This window comes from Uranotaenia lowii, chromosome 3 (assembly GCF_029784155.1).
Source record: "Uranotaenia lowii strain MFRU-FL chromosome 3, ASM2978415v1, whole genome shotgun sequence".
NCBI lineage: Eukaryota > Metazoa > Arthropoda > Insecta > Diptera > Culicidae > Uranotaenia > Uranotaenia lowii.
The window spans coordinates 41,374,099-41,391,967 of NC_073693.1; the positions used below are offsets into that span (position 1 = coordinate 41,374,099).

The 17,869-nt window shown below is 36.1% G+C and overlaps 1 protein-coding gene across 2 annotated transcripts in view; it reads right to left on the bottom strand.

Annotated features, from left to right (window-relative positions):
* The window catches only part of LOC129755321 (myosin heavy chain, non-muscle), a 125,254-nt gene that overhangs the window by 11,669 nt on the left and 95,716 nt on the right, over window positions 1–17,869 (bottom strand). Inside the window, exons 5-6 of one of the 2 annotated variants that reach the window (XM_055751752.1) lie at window positions 3,958–3,981; window positions 3,427–3,450 (exon numbers count right to left, since the gene is read on the bottom strand). In XM_055751752.1, coding sequence (XP_055607727.1) covers window positions 3,427–3,450; window positions 3,958–3,981 — 48 coding nt within the window. The remainder of the gene's footprint in view (window positions 1–3,426; window positions 3,451–3,957; window positions 3,982–17,869) is intronic. The other variant, XM_055751753.1, reaches the window with a different exon arrangement.

The window sequence follows — 17,869 nt, forward strand, 5'->3', positions numbered from 1 at the left end:
GACGACCTCACCGAAAGCCTTAAGGTAGCTGGTCTCAGAGTAAATGTCGGAAAAACCAAGTCGATGAAAATCAACACAGAAAATCGTTCCAATTTTGTGGTAGCTGGACAACAGGTTGAGAGAGTGGAGTGCTTCCAGTATTTTGGTAGCCAGATTACACCCGAAATATCTGGCGCTCACGCCAGATCTCTACGAACTAAAATCAGAATCTTCAACTCAACCGTCAAATCTGTTTTGTTGTACGGATGCGGAATCTGGTGCACATATGCGGTGACGACGCGAAAACTGCAAGTTTTTGTGAATCGCTGCCTGCGGAGTATTATCCGTGCTTGGTGGCCTGGCAACTGGATCTCAAACCTGGAACTACATCGCCGGTGTCATCAAAAGGTGCTAGAAATCGAGATTCGGGAACGTAAGTTGAGATGGATTGGGCACACGCTGCGAAGAGATGAAAAAGAGATTTGCAGAGAGGCGCTTGACTGGAATCCAGATGGGCATCGAAGAAGAGGCATGCCCAGAAGCTCGTGGCGGCGTAGTCTAGCCGCTGAAATTCGCACAGTTGACGAGAACCTTGGCTGGCAGCAAGTGAAGACGCTGGCTCCCGATCTCCAGCAGTGGAGATCTTTTATCTCAGCCCTATGCGTCGGTCAATCGGCGCCGGACCCTTAGGTAGGTAGGTATCCGTTGGAGAATCAAAAACAAATTGGAGAAGAAAATTTTGACGATAGTTACTCATTTGAAGGGATCATTCTCAGGTTCGGTACAGGCGACCGATCGGCAGATGTCGGCTATACATTCATCTTTTAACAAGCAAAAACAGGATGCTGTGATGCGAGTGGAGTGGAAAAATGTCATTCAATATTGACATTGCTGCATGATTGACATTGTAGCTTAGTCATTCAACTGGTAGGCGACTTTGATATTCTTTCGATAACATTGACTACTAGACGTTGGTCAGGATGGAAGGATATTGACTGAAATTCACCAGCCTTGGGTATAATTGATTCAAATGTAAGTATGATAGATTCTACTACAATTGTATAATTGATTTTGGGCACTCAACTATAAATATATTTGATTCAACTACAAACTGCTGATTGACCTTACACAATCAACTATGAATAAAACAGAATCAACTGTAATGGTATAATTGATTCAATTGTTAATATAATAGATTCAACTACATTTGTATGATTGATTTTAGGCATTCAACTATAAATATAATAGATTCAACTATAAATTTCTGGTTGACCTCTAACATTTTAGATTCAACTGCAGGGGTATAATTGATTCAACTCCAAGTAGAATAGATTCAACTACAAATGTATGATTGATTCTAGCAATTTAAAAGTAAATACAGTGAATTAAACTATATTGTTATGATTGATTGATACTTGAATACTATAGTGTTCATCAGCGAAAATAAAAGAAAATCGTAAATGTGAGACCAGTACGTGTTTACTGCAGCGATCGTATTGCTGTTGTTAGGGCTCAGCCGGCAGTTCCTGACATCGGTGCAAAGCGCAAGTGCTCTCCGGCGATGTTTTAATAGAGAGCTCTTGGCCTCAACATGAAGGGAATCGAAAGGACAAGCGATTCGGGGAAACTGGGTCAATGCCATGGCCAACCTAGCTGGTTTCGGAATGAAATATGTCAAAGTTATCGGATTGAGACTTGCAACATATTGTTGAAAACTCTTGGCCTCAACGTGGGAAAAATCGTTAGGAGAAGCGATTCGAAGACACTGGGTCGTGACCATGGCCAATCTGGCCGGTTCCGGATGTCAAAGTTATCGGATCGAGACTTGCGATATATTGATAGAAAGCTCTTGGCCTCAACATGAATACAATCGATTGCAGAAGCGATTCGGGGACACTGGGCCATGGCCATAGCCAATCTGGCCGGCTCCGGAACGAAATATTTCAAAGTAATCGGATTGAGACTGGCGGCCAATAGAAAGCTCTTGGCCTCTTCATAAAGGGAATCAATAGGAGAAGCGATTCGAGGACACTGGGTCGTGGCCATGGTCAATCTGGCTGGTTCCTGAACAAAATATGGAGGCCAATAGCTTTCTTCCAATATGCCGCAAGTCTCGATCCGATAACTCTGACATATTTCGTTCCAGAACCGGCCAAATTGACAATGGCCACGACCCAATGTCCCTAAATCGCTTCTCCTATCGATTTCCTTCATGTTGAGGCCAAGAGCTTTCTATCAATATTTCGCAAGTCTCGAATCGATAACTTTGACATATTTCGTTCCGGAACCAGCGAGATTGACCATGGCCACGACCCAGTGTCTCCGAATCGCTTCTCCTATCGACTTCGTTAATGAAAAGGCCAATAGCTTTCTTTTGATAAGCCGCAAGTCTCGACCGATAATTATGATATTACGAAACCAGATAGTTCACCCACATAAGTGAAGCGGATTGTTCCAAGTTTTAAATATCAGGACAATTTCACATTAGAATTTGTCATTATCTTCTCAACGACGCGACAATTATTGATTACCTTTTTCATTTTGTCATGCTACACATACGTAAGAGACGCACAGAGAGAGAATAGAGACAAAACCACACGTCGACTTTGTCGCTTGTTTTGAGACAATATCAGGGACAATTTTATTCCCTGATCAAGATATCGGGAATTCTGTTTGAATCTATCTTATTTATAATCAAATCAATCATATGTTTATAGTTGAATGTATGACATATACGGGTTACGGAAGACGTGCGGAGTGAATTGGGTGCAGGAAATGAGATTGTTTTCGGCATCATTTGCTATCGACTAGGAAGTTGAGATCAGTTGAAACTTCGACGATGGTGTATCCTTATTTTTGCAAATCCATAGTAGGCTAAATTTTGTTTAACAGAAAGATAGGGCTGCCATCTCAACATCAATTGGTTCATACAAAAACAATACATTTATGCCTGGGTATCCGTTGGAGAATTCAAAAAAAATTGTAGAAGAAAATTTTGACAACAAGCAAAAACAGGATGGTGTTATTTTCTTTCGGCTCAGTGTGGACTCATTTTTTACCTACTACTCAAAATCCCATATATGTATACCTGTAATATTTTTTTCATAACTAGTGCAAAAAATACGAAACAACTTATGTAATAAGTCTGTGCAAGGTATTAAAAATAAGTTCGTGTATTAATTATTCTATGCAATCCAACACCAGAATTATTTGTTATCAATATCATACAGGAATAACCGAAACTACAACCAATCATGGGTTATTTAACATCCAAATAATCAATTTGAACTTATGAAAGCAATTCAAACTAAATATAGTTAGCAATGAAAAACTTTCGAAACCAAGCTTTAAGCCAACAATCTAATTAAAAAAAAAGTTATCGTTAAAAAAACACAAAAACAAAGTAAACAAACGCTAAATGGTTGCCAACTGAATTGTATACGTTACCGATAGGCTAGATGAGTGTCCGCTCTGTCAAGTTTGACAACATTTAACAATTGGATGTTTCATTGTTGTTGTTTACATTTAAATGGCGAATGCGAGCGAGCAGGATGCGATTATGTGTAGGCGGCGTACGGTAGTAGCGATTTTTAAGAGTTTTCCCGAATTGCGAAGCAGTGATGCCAGATTTTTTGTTTTGTTTTAAATTACGAAACGATGATCGATGTTGGATTTCGAATGATGTTGGTGTTGTTGGTTGATTGATTCAGTTTAGTTAGAAGAGATGACGCGATACAGACACACAAATACACATTCACATGAGAGTTGAGTTGTTTTTTCGAGATTGTATGATGGACGCACAAGGTTGATTTTTGTTTTTAGATGTATTTGTGATAAAATTTTCGGTTTTTGGTAAAGGGTTGCCAGAAGAAAAAAAAATGAGATGAAAGTAATGGTTAGCGATAACAATTACGATTTGATACGTTTTATGATTTTCTTTTTATTAACGGGATAAACAAAGGAAAAGTTTATACTTACAATAATAAGTGCTGGTGACGGTGCCTGTTCAATCGTCGAAACCCATCGACAACGTTGAAATTGGTGAGGTTGGTGATGATTAGGTAGAAAGATTCGGTTGCAGATTTATTTTACAGGTTTTTTTTCCCGAAATTGGTGCGTGGAAAAATTGAGCATAAACCCGAAAATCGGAAGGCAACCAAAGTCGATACATAAAAAAATATATTCAACAATTTACAGTTTTAGCCATGTTGTAGCAGTAGTGCAGCGTGATTCAGGAATAAGTACATGAAATAGAGAAAGTAAAAAAAAAAAACAATCTAAAATCAAACAACAAGTACCCAAAAATCCACTTAAAATAGCTTACATCTATTTACAACTTTTTTTTTTCGAACAGATAATCAAACGTGAAATATTTTATTTATAAGATTCAACCCCAGTAGAACTGTGCATACCAATATTTTCGCTTAAACATCGTTTAAAGTAGCGGCGCGTATCAGAATATTCGCCGTCCAAAGGCAGCGAATTTTATGTTTCGATCCCGGCATCAGAGTTTCACGATTACGCAATCAGTTTCGTATTCCATATCGGGATAAAATAGAACATATATTACAGAGCCGCCGCCAGCCTCATTCATTCATATGATGCTGCTGTTGCCGGAGCTGGGACCGGTTGTTGGTTGTCATGAGTGACTCCGTCCAATGGTCGAGATGTTTTTGTTGTTGTGCTACTTGGCCGGATCAGGGCCTTCTCTCGGGGATCGCCTTTTATAGAGAACCTCTTACAAAACAAAAATCTGTGTATTGCTGCATTGAGTTTTGGAAGCCCCTTTGCTTGATGGAACAACTTGGAGACATGGCTGAAGAAAAAATATGATGTCTAAACAATACTCGATTCCAATCTATCAATAATTTTTCTTTTTAAGTATTAAGGATTCGGTAATTGATTGAAAACATAATTTGAAAACAATCAAATAATATAAAATACTTTTTCAACTTAAGCATACTGGCTGGAGGCTGAATGCCTTGGAGTAAGAGTCTTAAGCATTGCATGGCGAGAGGCAACAAGCTTACTTTATAAGGGAACCTTTAACTTTTAGAAGAGTGTCCAGCAGACTGCCCCAAATTTGTATAAGAAATTTCAAGCTTGTGAAATGTCATGCGCTGCAGGCTTAAATTGTTCCTAGGCCTAGTACAAGGTATCATGCAAAATTTGGGCCAGATCGGATCACGGGAAGGGGTTGCTCACCGAGCCTCAAGTTTGTATAGGATTTTGAGATATCTGGTTCGAATCGAAATGCAGTCTTCGGATGAAATATTTGTTTAGGCTTTGAGAAAAACCGTTTTCAAAAGAAATCGGCCGAAGGGGACCAAAGTTATTCATGAAAAACTGGATTTTCGTGTTCCTCCCGAACAAAATGTCCCAAAATCCCATAAAAATTTTAGGCTCGTTGAGCGATCCCTTCCCGTGATCCGATCTGGCCCAAATTTGGCATGAGACCTTTTACTAGGCCTAGGATCAATTTAGAGTCTCTAGGCACTTTAGTGTCCAGTTAGCAGTGTCTGAAATAGGTACGATTTTAAACGGCATTTTTAAAGTTTTTTATTTGTTTTATTCCCAGTTTGATGAACCCACATATCAATGCTGTTTTATATGGGAAAATAAATTATCTGTCAAGTTCATTGTATACATATTAGGGTGGCAGCCAAATGGATCATGTTGAATTTCGCAATCCGACCATATTCATTTTGTAAATCGGCCTAAAAAACTGACCCGTGCAAAATTTCAGCTCAATCGGGCTTAAAAACGTTCACACACACATAGGATCTCAGTGAAACTTCATGTTTCTTTGAAGAGATCTTGTTTCCTTAACTCTAAGCGTACATTTTTCGAAGTTATGATGGCTAGCATCTTACGAATGCTAAAACCACCAGACCATAGAAAGTGTACTATGTATGCCATGACCGGGATTCGATATCATGAACTTTAGCGTAGATAACTTGAACTCTAACCACTACGCCAAAGCCTCTTACTTGGTTTAAGGGTGCCTCAAACCGCTCAAAGTTTCGGTTTTTGTCCCTCAGAAACCACCAAAGAGGGACACCAAAGGAAATCGGGAAAATCGAAATTTTAAATTTTAATGTCAAATGACTTAAATGCATGAAACGTCAGGATCTGGTGTTGTTTAAAAAAAAATTCCAAAAATCGACTTTCTGGGATTTTTTTTCTCGGAAAACCGACAAGTTCCAGAAAGTTGATTTCTTGGCAAAATATTTTTTTCGAGAAAACACCAGATTTCGATGCATTTCTGAGTCATTTGCCATGAAAATTAATTTCGAGTTTCCGAATAACTCACCTTAGTATACTTATGTAGTAGGATGACAGCCAAATGGACCATGTCAAATTTAACAAACCGACCAGATACGTTTCATAGATTGGCCTAAAAACTGACCCATGCCAAATTTAAGCTCAATCGGACTTGATTTAGGGGTGCCTTGCACAAAGTTTCGATTTTTTTCGACCCTCAGAAATCACCAAAGGGGGGCCAAAGGAAATTCGGAAAATCGAAATTTGAATTTTAATGCCAAAAGGCTTAAAAATGCATGAAACCTCAAGAAGTGGTGTTCTTTTGAAAATTCCAAATATGACTTTCTAGGACTTTTTTTTTTGGAAAACCTGTCGTTTTTCGGAAAACCGACTAAGTTCCAGAAAGACCAAATTAAAAAAAAAAAAAAAATTAGAGATAACAGCAAATTTTAACTTTTCATGCATTTCTAAGTCATTTGGCATCAAAATTAAAATTTCGATTTTTCCGGATCTCCTTTGATCCTCCCTCCTTTGATCCTCCCTCCTTTGGTGATTTTGAGGGTAAAAACACCGAAACTCCTAAATCAAGTCCGATTGAGCTGAAATTTGGCACGGGGTCAGTTTTTGGGTCAATCAATCAACAGAATATGGGCGGTTTTCAAAAATCGACATGATTAGGCTGCCACAAAATAATTTTCATAAAATAGGGATTCAAGCATAACGACATAAGGGGATGAATAATTGAAGAGAATGTCCCTCCACATCTTTAAAATGGGGGGCCACCAATTTAAAGTGATATTCAAATTTCCTAAGCCAGTTTTGATGAAACGATATGTTCTTCTCTATTCTATTTTATTTATTTATAGAGGATTTTAACCAGTCATTCTTCCTCTTAACCGATATAATTTATTGTAGATCCCTGTCGCTATCAAATGGGGCAGGGGCTTCAATCATTGCAGGGATAATTCCCGACCTCAAAAATTTGTCCATGCCAATTTTCACACCCTTACTTAACAATAATAATAAATAATAGAAATAATCGTTTTATTCATGTAACACAACATTTGTACATTCTTTCTGATTTGTTACATGCAGCGAAAATTTTTTTTATTTCAAAGGAAAGTGCAGCGAAAACAAAGGAAAATTTTCGTTTGTTTCAAAGAATTTTTCTTTTGAAAAATCTTTGATTCAAAATATTGATACTTTGAAACAAAAAACAGTTTCTTTTGATTCAAAGTTGCTTTCTTTTGCCACAAGGTAATTTAATTTAGATTTAAAAGAGTTTATTGACTTGCCTGTTCCATAACAATTCTCGGTCAAAAATGATGCCGAGATATTCAGCATAATCGGTGGAAACTATCTCAGAAGTTGCTAGATAAAGCATAGTAGTATCACTATTTCTGTTGGATCTACTGAAGCATAGAGCCTTGGTTTCAGCTGGGTTAACAGGAAGAAAATTCTAAATAGACCATTGATTGATTTTTTCTATGTCGTTATTTATTTTATTATCAACAGCTCCCATTGATAACGAATTCTCAGAACAGAAATATATTTGTACATCATCAGCAAACATCTGAACGCTCCATTTTTATTTTTTTGAATAGATGGTAGGTCATTAATAAAGAGAAAAAACATCATTGGCCCTAAAATCGATCCTCGAGGTACGCCAGACTCAATAGGAGTTAACATCGAAAAACAACCATCTATTAAAACTGATTAAACACGTCCTTGAAGCAAGGTATGATTGAATCATTTTAGCTGCAGATCCAGAAAAAGTAAATTTTGATATCAATTTTTCGATCAGTAGTTTCAGTACTATGATTTGCTCAAAAACCTGGTTGATTGTTACATAATAATCTATGTTGGTCAACATAATGGTAAAATTGATTGATTTTTTCGAAAATTTCCGAGACGGAGCTCAATAAACTAATTGGCCTTCAGTTGGTAATATCGAGATTGTTTGTTTTTTTCGGGTTTGGTACAATTTCAACTTTTTTCCACTGGAAGGGAAATTTAGAAGTTCTGATAATTGTATTCAAAAGATGGCTTAAAATCGATAGCATACACGGAAGAACTATTTTCACTAATCTGATGAGAATGCTATCCAATTCAGTAGCGTTGGATTCAATGGAAGTAACTGCATTAAAAATTTCGTACTCTTGAACCAATCTGAAATGGAAACCAGACAAAGTACAGTACCGTTCATAATTGTATAGAAATTGGAAGCACACGCACTGCCACTTCGACTTTGATGTTCCATAACTTTTTACTCTGATGATATTTTTTTATCAAATATTCCAAAATTCTATAGAAATCGCATTTTTAGGATCATGCGTGAAATATTGAACCTCGCGTAACTTTTGATCCCATCGATAGAACTTTTCAAAAACTGCAGACATGCTACCTTAATATTTCAACAATCACACTGCAAAATTTCAAGAAAAAATGTAGCGTAGTTTCTGAGATATTGCAGTTTGAATGAGAAAAGTCCAAAAAGTCAGATTTTCGTAGAATTACTGTATCTCAGGCCACACAAACTCCAGAAATCTCAAATTTTGTGGTATAACATTGTGATAGTTGATCTATCTAACGCAAACAATTTGATCAAAAAATATCATCAGAGTAAAAAGTTATGAAAGATCAAAGTCGAAGTGACAGTGCGCGTGCTTTCAATTTCTATACATTTATGAACGGTACTGTATGTAAAATAGAAATTTCTTCGTTATGATTATTGGATGAAAAATTTGAACAAAAATAATTATTCACTTCTCTTGCAGAAAATTCGGCAGAAACTGGCGAATTCTTCAATCGAAAACTTTTCAAATTCTTCCAAAACTTTTTAGCGGATAAATTAAATTTCAGTTTTTTTTTGATTTTTGCTTTTGTTATCAATGTGTTTACCCTGTTGCTTAATCGTTTGAATTTTACTCTGTCTTCGGCTAATTTGACTGTTTTCAAGTTCTGTATGCTAAATAATTCTTTGTTGATTATTGCTATTTCAATATTACGATTAAAACATGCATTTTTTCGCTGTTGTTTAAATTTCAAGAGGAAATAAGTATCAAAAAGCGAGATTAAATTGAGTGAAATATTTCCACTAGCATATCAGAACCATCTATACTGAAGAAAAAGCACAGAGAACAGACGTGCAAGCTCGAATAAAAAATCTTGCAAAAAGTGTGTAAAATTTCTAATGCTGACGTCCAAAAAATACGTTGAAAATTGACTTGAAACAGTGCCATCTATTGCACCGTTTAATAGTTACAAATCAAATTTCCAAGTGCCCAGGTTTCGAAAAGGCGTAATCGTTTATGAACTCATCAATAATAGAACTAATGCAACTCCAAAATAGAGGGGTCAATTTATTGCTAGATAATTGCAATAAGAGTTATTATTGACTGGACAGAATTTCACTTCCTTTATTTTATACGGTTTTTACTTATTGACTTTTTTCGGTGATCAAACAACTTTCTTTTAATTTCCGTAACGTTTCGGGTTACTTTTCTTCACCCATCATTAAATGTCCCCCAGAGAATCCCGAAAATTTGAAAATCAAAAGTACCGGTGATAAACTTTTATTCATTTCTTTATTTTTGCACTACAGAGACAGTTGAAATAAATAACAGTTTTACAATAAATTTTAACACTTCTTGAACGGTGTCCTCTGATGATGGACAAATCGGCGATATCCAGTCAATTAGAAATATTCTTGACGATCAGTCTTACCCATCAGAACTGATTCTAGACATCTTAAAGCGGGTTACTTTCAACTATCACTTTTGCATCCCATCGTCGAAATATGACAATTCTAGCTTGAAGGAAATAGCGTAAACTTCTAAGATATTTTACCATTATGCAACTGGACGAAAGTGTTACGAAACTTTACCAGCGGTTTTCTTGAAACATGCCAAAAAGTTCACACGCCAAACAAAAATTGGTTCAAAACGATTGTTGGAAATTTTACACAAGTTTCGTGGGCTAGCTTGTACGTCTGTTCTCTGTGGAAAAAGTTCCAATTCATGTTATTGAGAGTTTGAGAAAGGGCCAGTTGATCATAATTTAAATAGTCACGAAACCAGTATCCATTAACATGATACTGCTTTGAAAAATTTAGGGACGAAAAAATAAGATCATGGTTGGATACGCCAGGGACAGAAATCTGCCTAAACGTGTAAACACTCTCTTTGGAATCCGTCAGTAATAAATCTAAACGAGAACTTCCATTGTAATGAAAAAATGTGGGTTCAAAGTTTTTACAGTCACAAATTACTTCCACCTGAAGGACGAAAGCCTCACGTACAAAATCAAGTTAAGATACAATAAAACTGGAACACTTTTCAAGTGGTTTTCATCAAACTTGGCAGATACATAAACAATTTTTGGCATGATTAGATTAAGGTTACTAGAATTTTTTCAGCTCGTATCCGGGTCGGACAATCCAGGCTAATTTATCTTAAAACCTGAAAAAATCCGAGCAATTGATTTAAAAATTGCTGACCAAAAATCCGGGCAAATTTGGTCAAAACCCAGAAATTTCTCAACACAAATCAAGAAAAAAAAAATTGAAAAAAATTATTTTCATGACTCATCACTATTTTCATAACTCATCATCAGATTTTGAAACGTATTTATGGCTTTCGAAAAACCTTTCATGATTATTTTTATAAAACTTGCTAAACAAATTGGTTTGGACGCATAAATAAAATATTTTACAACACAATTTGTTTTGGTTTTGTTTGTTTTGGCAAATAAAGCGAATAAACCCGGTCCAAATCCGGGCTTTTTTTTCAATGAAATCTGAGTAACCGGACCGGACTGCACTTTTGTCAAATTGTGTATTGAATATTCGGGCAAACCTGGATAAAACCGGACAATCGGTACAAAATTGTGTGGCTATTTTAAAAACGTTGTCATGATAATTTTACCATTTCTGCGTTATAGTATTTTCAACCACGACATAGTATAACATTAATTTAGTAAAAGTGCGCATGAAACATTATTGCAATTAAATTACTATGTGCCTGGTAATTTTCGTGAACTCTCAATGTTTGTTGTCGAAAATACTATGGTCATGATAATTTCATTATAATTTCTATTACAACTAGCGTGCGCATAGTAATTTAGACATTGTGGCACCAATTCATATCAACAAATCACTTTACTACATGATACTTTTGAGAACAAAACATATTTGACTCAAAAATATTAGTGCGTATAAAAATTTTACCTTGGTAAACATTCTTGTTGTTTATACTAATGATCATTGATTATCAAACCGAGGAGTAAACAGACAAATTTTGAGCTGCTTTAAAATTTTATAACTTCACTTCGCCGCTCACTTGACGGTCACTTAAAATTCACATGAATTGACAAATGGCCAAAATTCACTCCAATCGTCACTTATATTTTAAGTGAAAATTATTTTCAGTGTACACGCTGAAGAAACAAAGCACACTTTTGGGTTCTTACTTAATTTTCACTCACACATTTTTAGCAATAGTTCTCAGCTCACTTTTTGGATAAGGAAAAAATTTGAAAAAAGAATAAGTTGTTAAGAAATTAGATGTTTTTGGTAATGATAACAATAAATGAATCATTTGGTTAATCCAGCTGAAAACAGAAATATTGGAATAAATGGAATTGAATTTTAGTAAAACTATCCGACGTTGTTTTTCAATGCACGTGAATATTCAATGCAAAATGGATTGGTCCAGAAGAAATGTGTTGAAAAAAGTGTTTTAAAAACATGTTGAAACATTTTAATAAACAAACCTCCTTATCGAAATTTTTAAGAATTTACAACTTTCTGTTTATCTCGGAGAGATAACCGTTAAGAAACCAAAAAATGCGCTAAATTTAGTTTACAAAATGAGACTTGGTTTTTTGCTATCCTCAAACTGAGCTTTGAGTTGAATTTCTTGATTGTGCAGGTAGACGAAAAATTTTGCCGCACCCCATTTGTCGTTCGTAAAATTTTGTAAACTGTCACTACAAAAGAGAATTACGTCATCGTGAATCGACCCATGTAGCACCGAAAGACGTTTTTCACATCCAAACTGGAAGGAGGGTCCCAAGTTGAAAGAAAAAATATCAATGTTAAATAAGTTTAAAGTTTTTACACAACGAGAAAATTCTTGTCTCCAAAATCTCTTCAAAACCCCAGTAGTAAGTAAGTGAGGGTTCCATTAGTTGATTCTCTTATGAAAAAAAAAATCTTCATAAAAACTGGCGCTGAGACAAGTTGTGGCATAACAAGCATTGATAAATCACTTGCTTATTGAATTAGGGCTATAGAGCTTCCATACGAAAGACAATAAAGACAATTTCAAGTAGTTTTTAATTAACGAGCTTTTTAAGCAAATATTAGTGTGTTTCTTTTGGCAGCCTACTTAAAAAATGAACAACGAATTTAATCGACGAGATAAAATGCAGTTGACAGAGATTTCATAACTAAATTCAAAGGTTTTTACTTAGAATAAAATTGCCAGCAACTTTCTAATACTGTGAAGGGCTGTATTGCTTATTTTTGGAGCTAAAAATGGTCAAAATCAGGTTGGGCAGTCCAGCTGAAATCGAAATGGAAAAAAACGCTCCGATACTGCCAAGGCATCAGCCCCGATGAAACGAGCCCTAATTTACATGTTTGAGAGTTCTAAAGTAACGACTATCACGCAATTTTCATGTAATGTGCTCTGACCCGTAAAAGTAAAACCTATTCATTGAACAGCTGGAACAAAGTTCCTAACTAGACTGATTTAACATTCCTTCAAAGATTACCCTTTCAAATGACTTGTGTGCTCTAAAGAGGTAAAGGAAAGGGAAAAACTGAAGCACAAAAAGATCGACGACGATTATCGGCGAAGATTTATAACTATTTAATCAATATTTTCTCCATTATTTCAACGCCCAATGTTTGCTCGGTGTCAATTTAGTGTCGCTAATGAGCCCGCACACTTTGTAATTAATTCATATTTTCTTTCCGTCGTCGTCCGCAATTCTGTCACGTCTATGCAAATAAAGAATTCAGCAACCGATAGCTAGCTTTCGTGGCTCAGACAGCAGGACGCCAACACGTGTGTAGCTACACTTACGGATAAGATTAAAAAGATAAGCTTCAAAGATCTTAATTATTGAATAAAAACAGGTTTTACGGATCGTTTCTAGTGTGTAGGTCTCTGGGACCCTATTAGCTAAGCACAATAAATAGAGCAAAAGTGGATGGAATCTAATAAAAACGTACCAAGTCATAAAATGACTTTTTGAGAACAGATTTTTCAACGGATAGGTTTTTTGCAAAAATAAAGTTTTTTTTTAAATATGATAAAATTTCGTAAATAAAAATAAGAACAAGTGAGTGATAAAACGTCCTTAAAAACTTGAAACGCGTCTTTCTTCTATAAGCCAAATCTTAAGTAAACACAGACGAATTGCAGGAATGAATTATAACGACAATAAAGATCCGAATGCTTGCTTCATAAATGACGCTAAAATTTGTTCAAAAATTTCGCAGGGATTATGGTTCACCCCCGATGTGTGCAACGCATTTCGCGTTGTTGTTCAAGAAACCAATCCTTGAAATGGCAGGGACGCATGACCATAACCCAAACATTAACCAAGAGAGTTGCAAGAAAAAACCTCAACTAAACGACGAGATATGGAAGTAGTTGTCGTTCGTTCTTTTTTTCTCTGGTACTTTAATTCTCGCTTCCCGCATCGTTACGAAAAATGGTTTATGTCACATTGTTCTGATTTAAGCGAGCCTCTTTCCCCAACGAACGACGAGCTGGTTGCGGAATTTGTTGTAAGCATATTTTATATTATGGGGTCAGGAAAGTGGAATTGTTCAAAAATGGCTGCAAAATCAGCGCCAAATAAGGCAACATGACCAACATATTACACAAACCGCAAACGACTGACAGATTGGTCATCCATCTCTTTTGTTTTTGTGTTTTGTTGTTTGCGCTGGAGCTGGTTCGAAGGACCAACAGAGAAAAAAAACTACTAGGTACGAATATCATATTTCACGGAAGGTGTGACACAGTTGCGACACGTAGCGTCATTGCAACTTTTCAGAGACATTCTTTCGTGATTTTGTTCGATGTAAATGGTCATAAACTGTCAGGGTCCGGATACTCTGCGCTGGGAAGGTTTGAAGGATTTAAAAAAGGAAATTTTAATTATTTCCTTTGGGGTGCGTTGCGAAATGTCACTGAAAGTTAGTAGCGTGCAGAGCTTTTTGTCCTGGTTGTGTGCCATCGATTAACGCCATCCGTCCGTCGTCATTTCGATGGATGGAAGTAATTCGCCAAATGAATATGACTCAGCCATCCATCCGATCGTCTGTTGATTACTTCTTGAAATTAGGTCGACGCTTGACGATTGACGCTCAATGGAAACTCGTTATCGAATGTAGTTTCTGCATTTTTAAATGTTTCACTACGCTTCTTATTTATGATATGAGTAGGCAATTTCAAATTTTAAAAACATATTCTAAACAGCGGCTAATAAGTAAATTCAAATCACAAAGAAGATATTTTTTTAATCTCATGTCCAACCATCATGTATTTTATTTATTTCAAAAACCTCTTTTGAATGTATTTTATAAACTTTGTAAAACCCTATGCTTTCCAAGAAAAAAGATCAATTTTCAAGACGTGAATTCATTTCAAAAACTGTTTTGATTTCACCGTGTGAATTTGGATCAGAAATTAAGTGATGCGTTTTGCGTTGATTTTATCCATGCATGCAACCACAATGATAGCAAAACTTTCATTTCTTTCTTCTCAGTAATTCATTTGAAAATATTTTCTGAATTTTTATTTTACATCAGAGGACATATGGTCGGAATTCGACCAGACCGAACTAAACGCCATAAGCTTTTTTTTCGAGAAACTTCAGTTTTATATACAAATCAATCCTACAAGAAACAATCAGTAGTTTTTAATCCAAGAAACTAATTTCCGTATATCATATACGCTATTTCAGTTTTGTAAATGAGTTTTAAATTCTGTTGGTTCAAAATTTTCTCTAGGCGATGACGCAGTTCGGACGTGTTAAACCCAACAAAGTATTCGTGAAAAACGTCAATAAAGGTTCAAAATGTTAATTTCTAACATAACTTAGAAGTTGAGCCCCAAAGCTCGTAACTTTGCTAGGCATTTATTGAAAGTTTATTCAATTTTAATATGTAATTTTTATCTGAACCATTTTTCTATTTAAATATTCAACGATTCTAGGTTTGACCAAATTTGCCTGAAATTGTCCGGAATTTGGGTTGAAAAATTTGAAAACAAATCCCCGGATTTTGTCAAGTTTTAAGATAAAATAGCCAGGATTTGCTTAATTACCTAAAGTAAACGACGAATCTAGATTTCACTTCATAAGCAGATATCGACCCATAATCGCAATTCTAATTCAATTTCAATTACACATGGATGACTTGTAATTCCAATTTGTGCATAATTTTTTGATGGTCGGAGTTCTGGTTAAGACATTCTGTTACTTTAACAAAATAGAAGATGCAAGTTGAACGGGAGTAGACATACTAACACTTTCAACCCTTTTATTTGTTTTATTATTTTCGTTTTTATTTGATTTTTTTTGTAAACCTTCGCAAATACGGCGGTAGGTATTAAAAAGGGTTCGAGACCGCAAAGCAATTCAAACCAAAAAATATCATATTTCCATTTTCGTAAGTGATGGAAAGAATTAGAGAAACATGAGGTACCAAAGAACAAAAGAACATAAGCCGTGACTATCATGAATTTTTCGTAAAAGATACAACGGCTCACCGGCAGGGCTTGAACCTGCAATCTCCGCTTCAGTACAACGGCGCGTTAGCCAATTTCACCACGGTGAACATGATGAAATCGGACAACACGAGCAATCGAGCTTCGCCGATCAACTGCTGGACCTTCTATCGAAACACCAAGTATATCCCGCATGTGAACTTTCCTACCAGAGATGCCAATGTGCCTGATTTTTCAGGATTTGCCTGATTTTTTGAGGCTCATCCTGACAACCTGATAAGCCATTGAATTTCCCTGATTTTTGAAAATATGCCTGATTTTGCCTGATTTTTGCAAATGTGATGAAAAATGGGTACTAAGGAACTGGATTAGGTACCATTGCTGAAGTAAAAACGGTGAAAATGTGGCTGAATCAAAGCAATCGAAAGATTCCCTTTAATTCTTATTTAAAAAAGAGAATTAAAGGTAATCTTTCGATTGCTTTGATTCAGTATAATTAATCAACCAAGTAGGCTCACAACACAAATTAGGGTGAAAATGTGGAGTGATGACCAAAAAAAAGGTCATCACTTTGAGCGAAATTTCCGTTACTTTAACGTAGCATGATTTTTCACCAGTTCCTTGATTTTTGAAAAAAAAAATGTTGGCAACCCTGTTTCCTACTATTGATCTCTCTTGTTATCCCCACCCATCGACTCGGGATTTTAGCCGAGCGAGCACATGGTCGATTGACGATTGCTTCGGGATTGCCGAAACTTACGGTCAGATGAAGAAGCAATCAGTGCTGGCTGACTCGCTGACTGCTGCTCAAGGTTCCGAGCAGACCAGTTACACACACGCTCATTTAAATAGACCATTTTTGGTTCAAAAGTAACTGTTTTATGCTTTTGACTGAAGAACTGGCAATATGGTTACTTTTTAAGACATTTTTACAGAGCAAAATCATCGTTGAAGTTTTTGAGCATTAACCACAGATATGGTTAAAAATTGAAGATCGCCATTGTGGAAGAAGACGATGGCAAGTTTGTTCGCATTTTTGGCAATCTTTTGATTTTAAATTTCGATCCCGAATTTCCCACTGAATGGTAAGTTTTCCTTTCAATTTCAACAAATTACTTGCTGTTGTTTTAATGTGGTAGATTGTGCCACGTCATCGTTTTTGTTGGAGTCCAATAAAAAACAAGACTTTGCCACTATATTTATAAATCTACATTTTTACTTCTAACCAACAGGAACAGGAGATGGCTTATGTTCCCAAAGCATCGTGACCAACGAAAGCCGTGGAAATACAAACAACCAAGCAGTTCCGGAGATCTACCGTTAATATGATTTCGACGGATGGGTGCATTCATCTTGATTGGGGCCAAGTCATCGTTGGCAATGTTGGCACCGGGAACTGGTACAGGAGGTTGGTGATTTGACTTCCGGAAACAACAGTTCTTCCCGGAATTATCTACCATTATCATTATGATTTTGGAAGTCAATCAATTGATATTGAATTATCTACCTATTCATTGATGGGAAGAATCTCCACAGGACCGATCCAATTCCTGTTCAATTTCGTCTTTATTATCCTAGATTTATTATTCTCCGCATTTTCCTTCATAAAACTTGATAGGCTGCAGGAGCTGTAAATGTACCTACATAGTTAAATTTTGTTTCAATTTCGATTAATTTGTTTTTTCCTTCTATAAATCAAAACGCGAGCTCAGTTCGATATCCATGAGGTAAAAGCACCCTGGCGGACAAGATGTACAAGTTTTGGTACACCGTTTTAATGCGCAGAAACGGCTATGCACTTCCTAAGCGATTTTTGAAAATATCGACCGGAACTTTCGGGTCGTGACTGTCATTCATATTGATTGTATGCCATATGT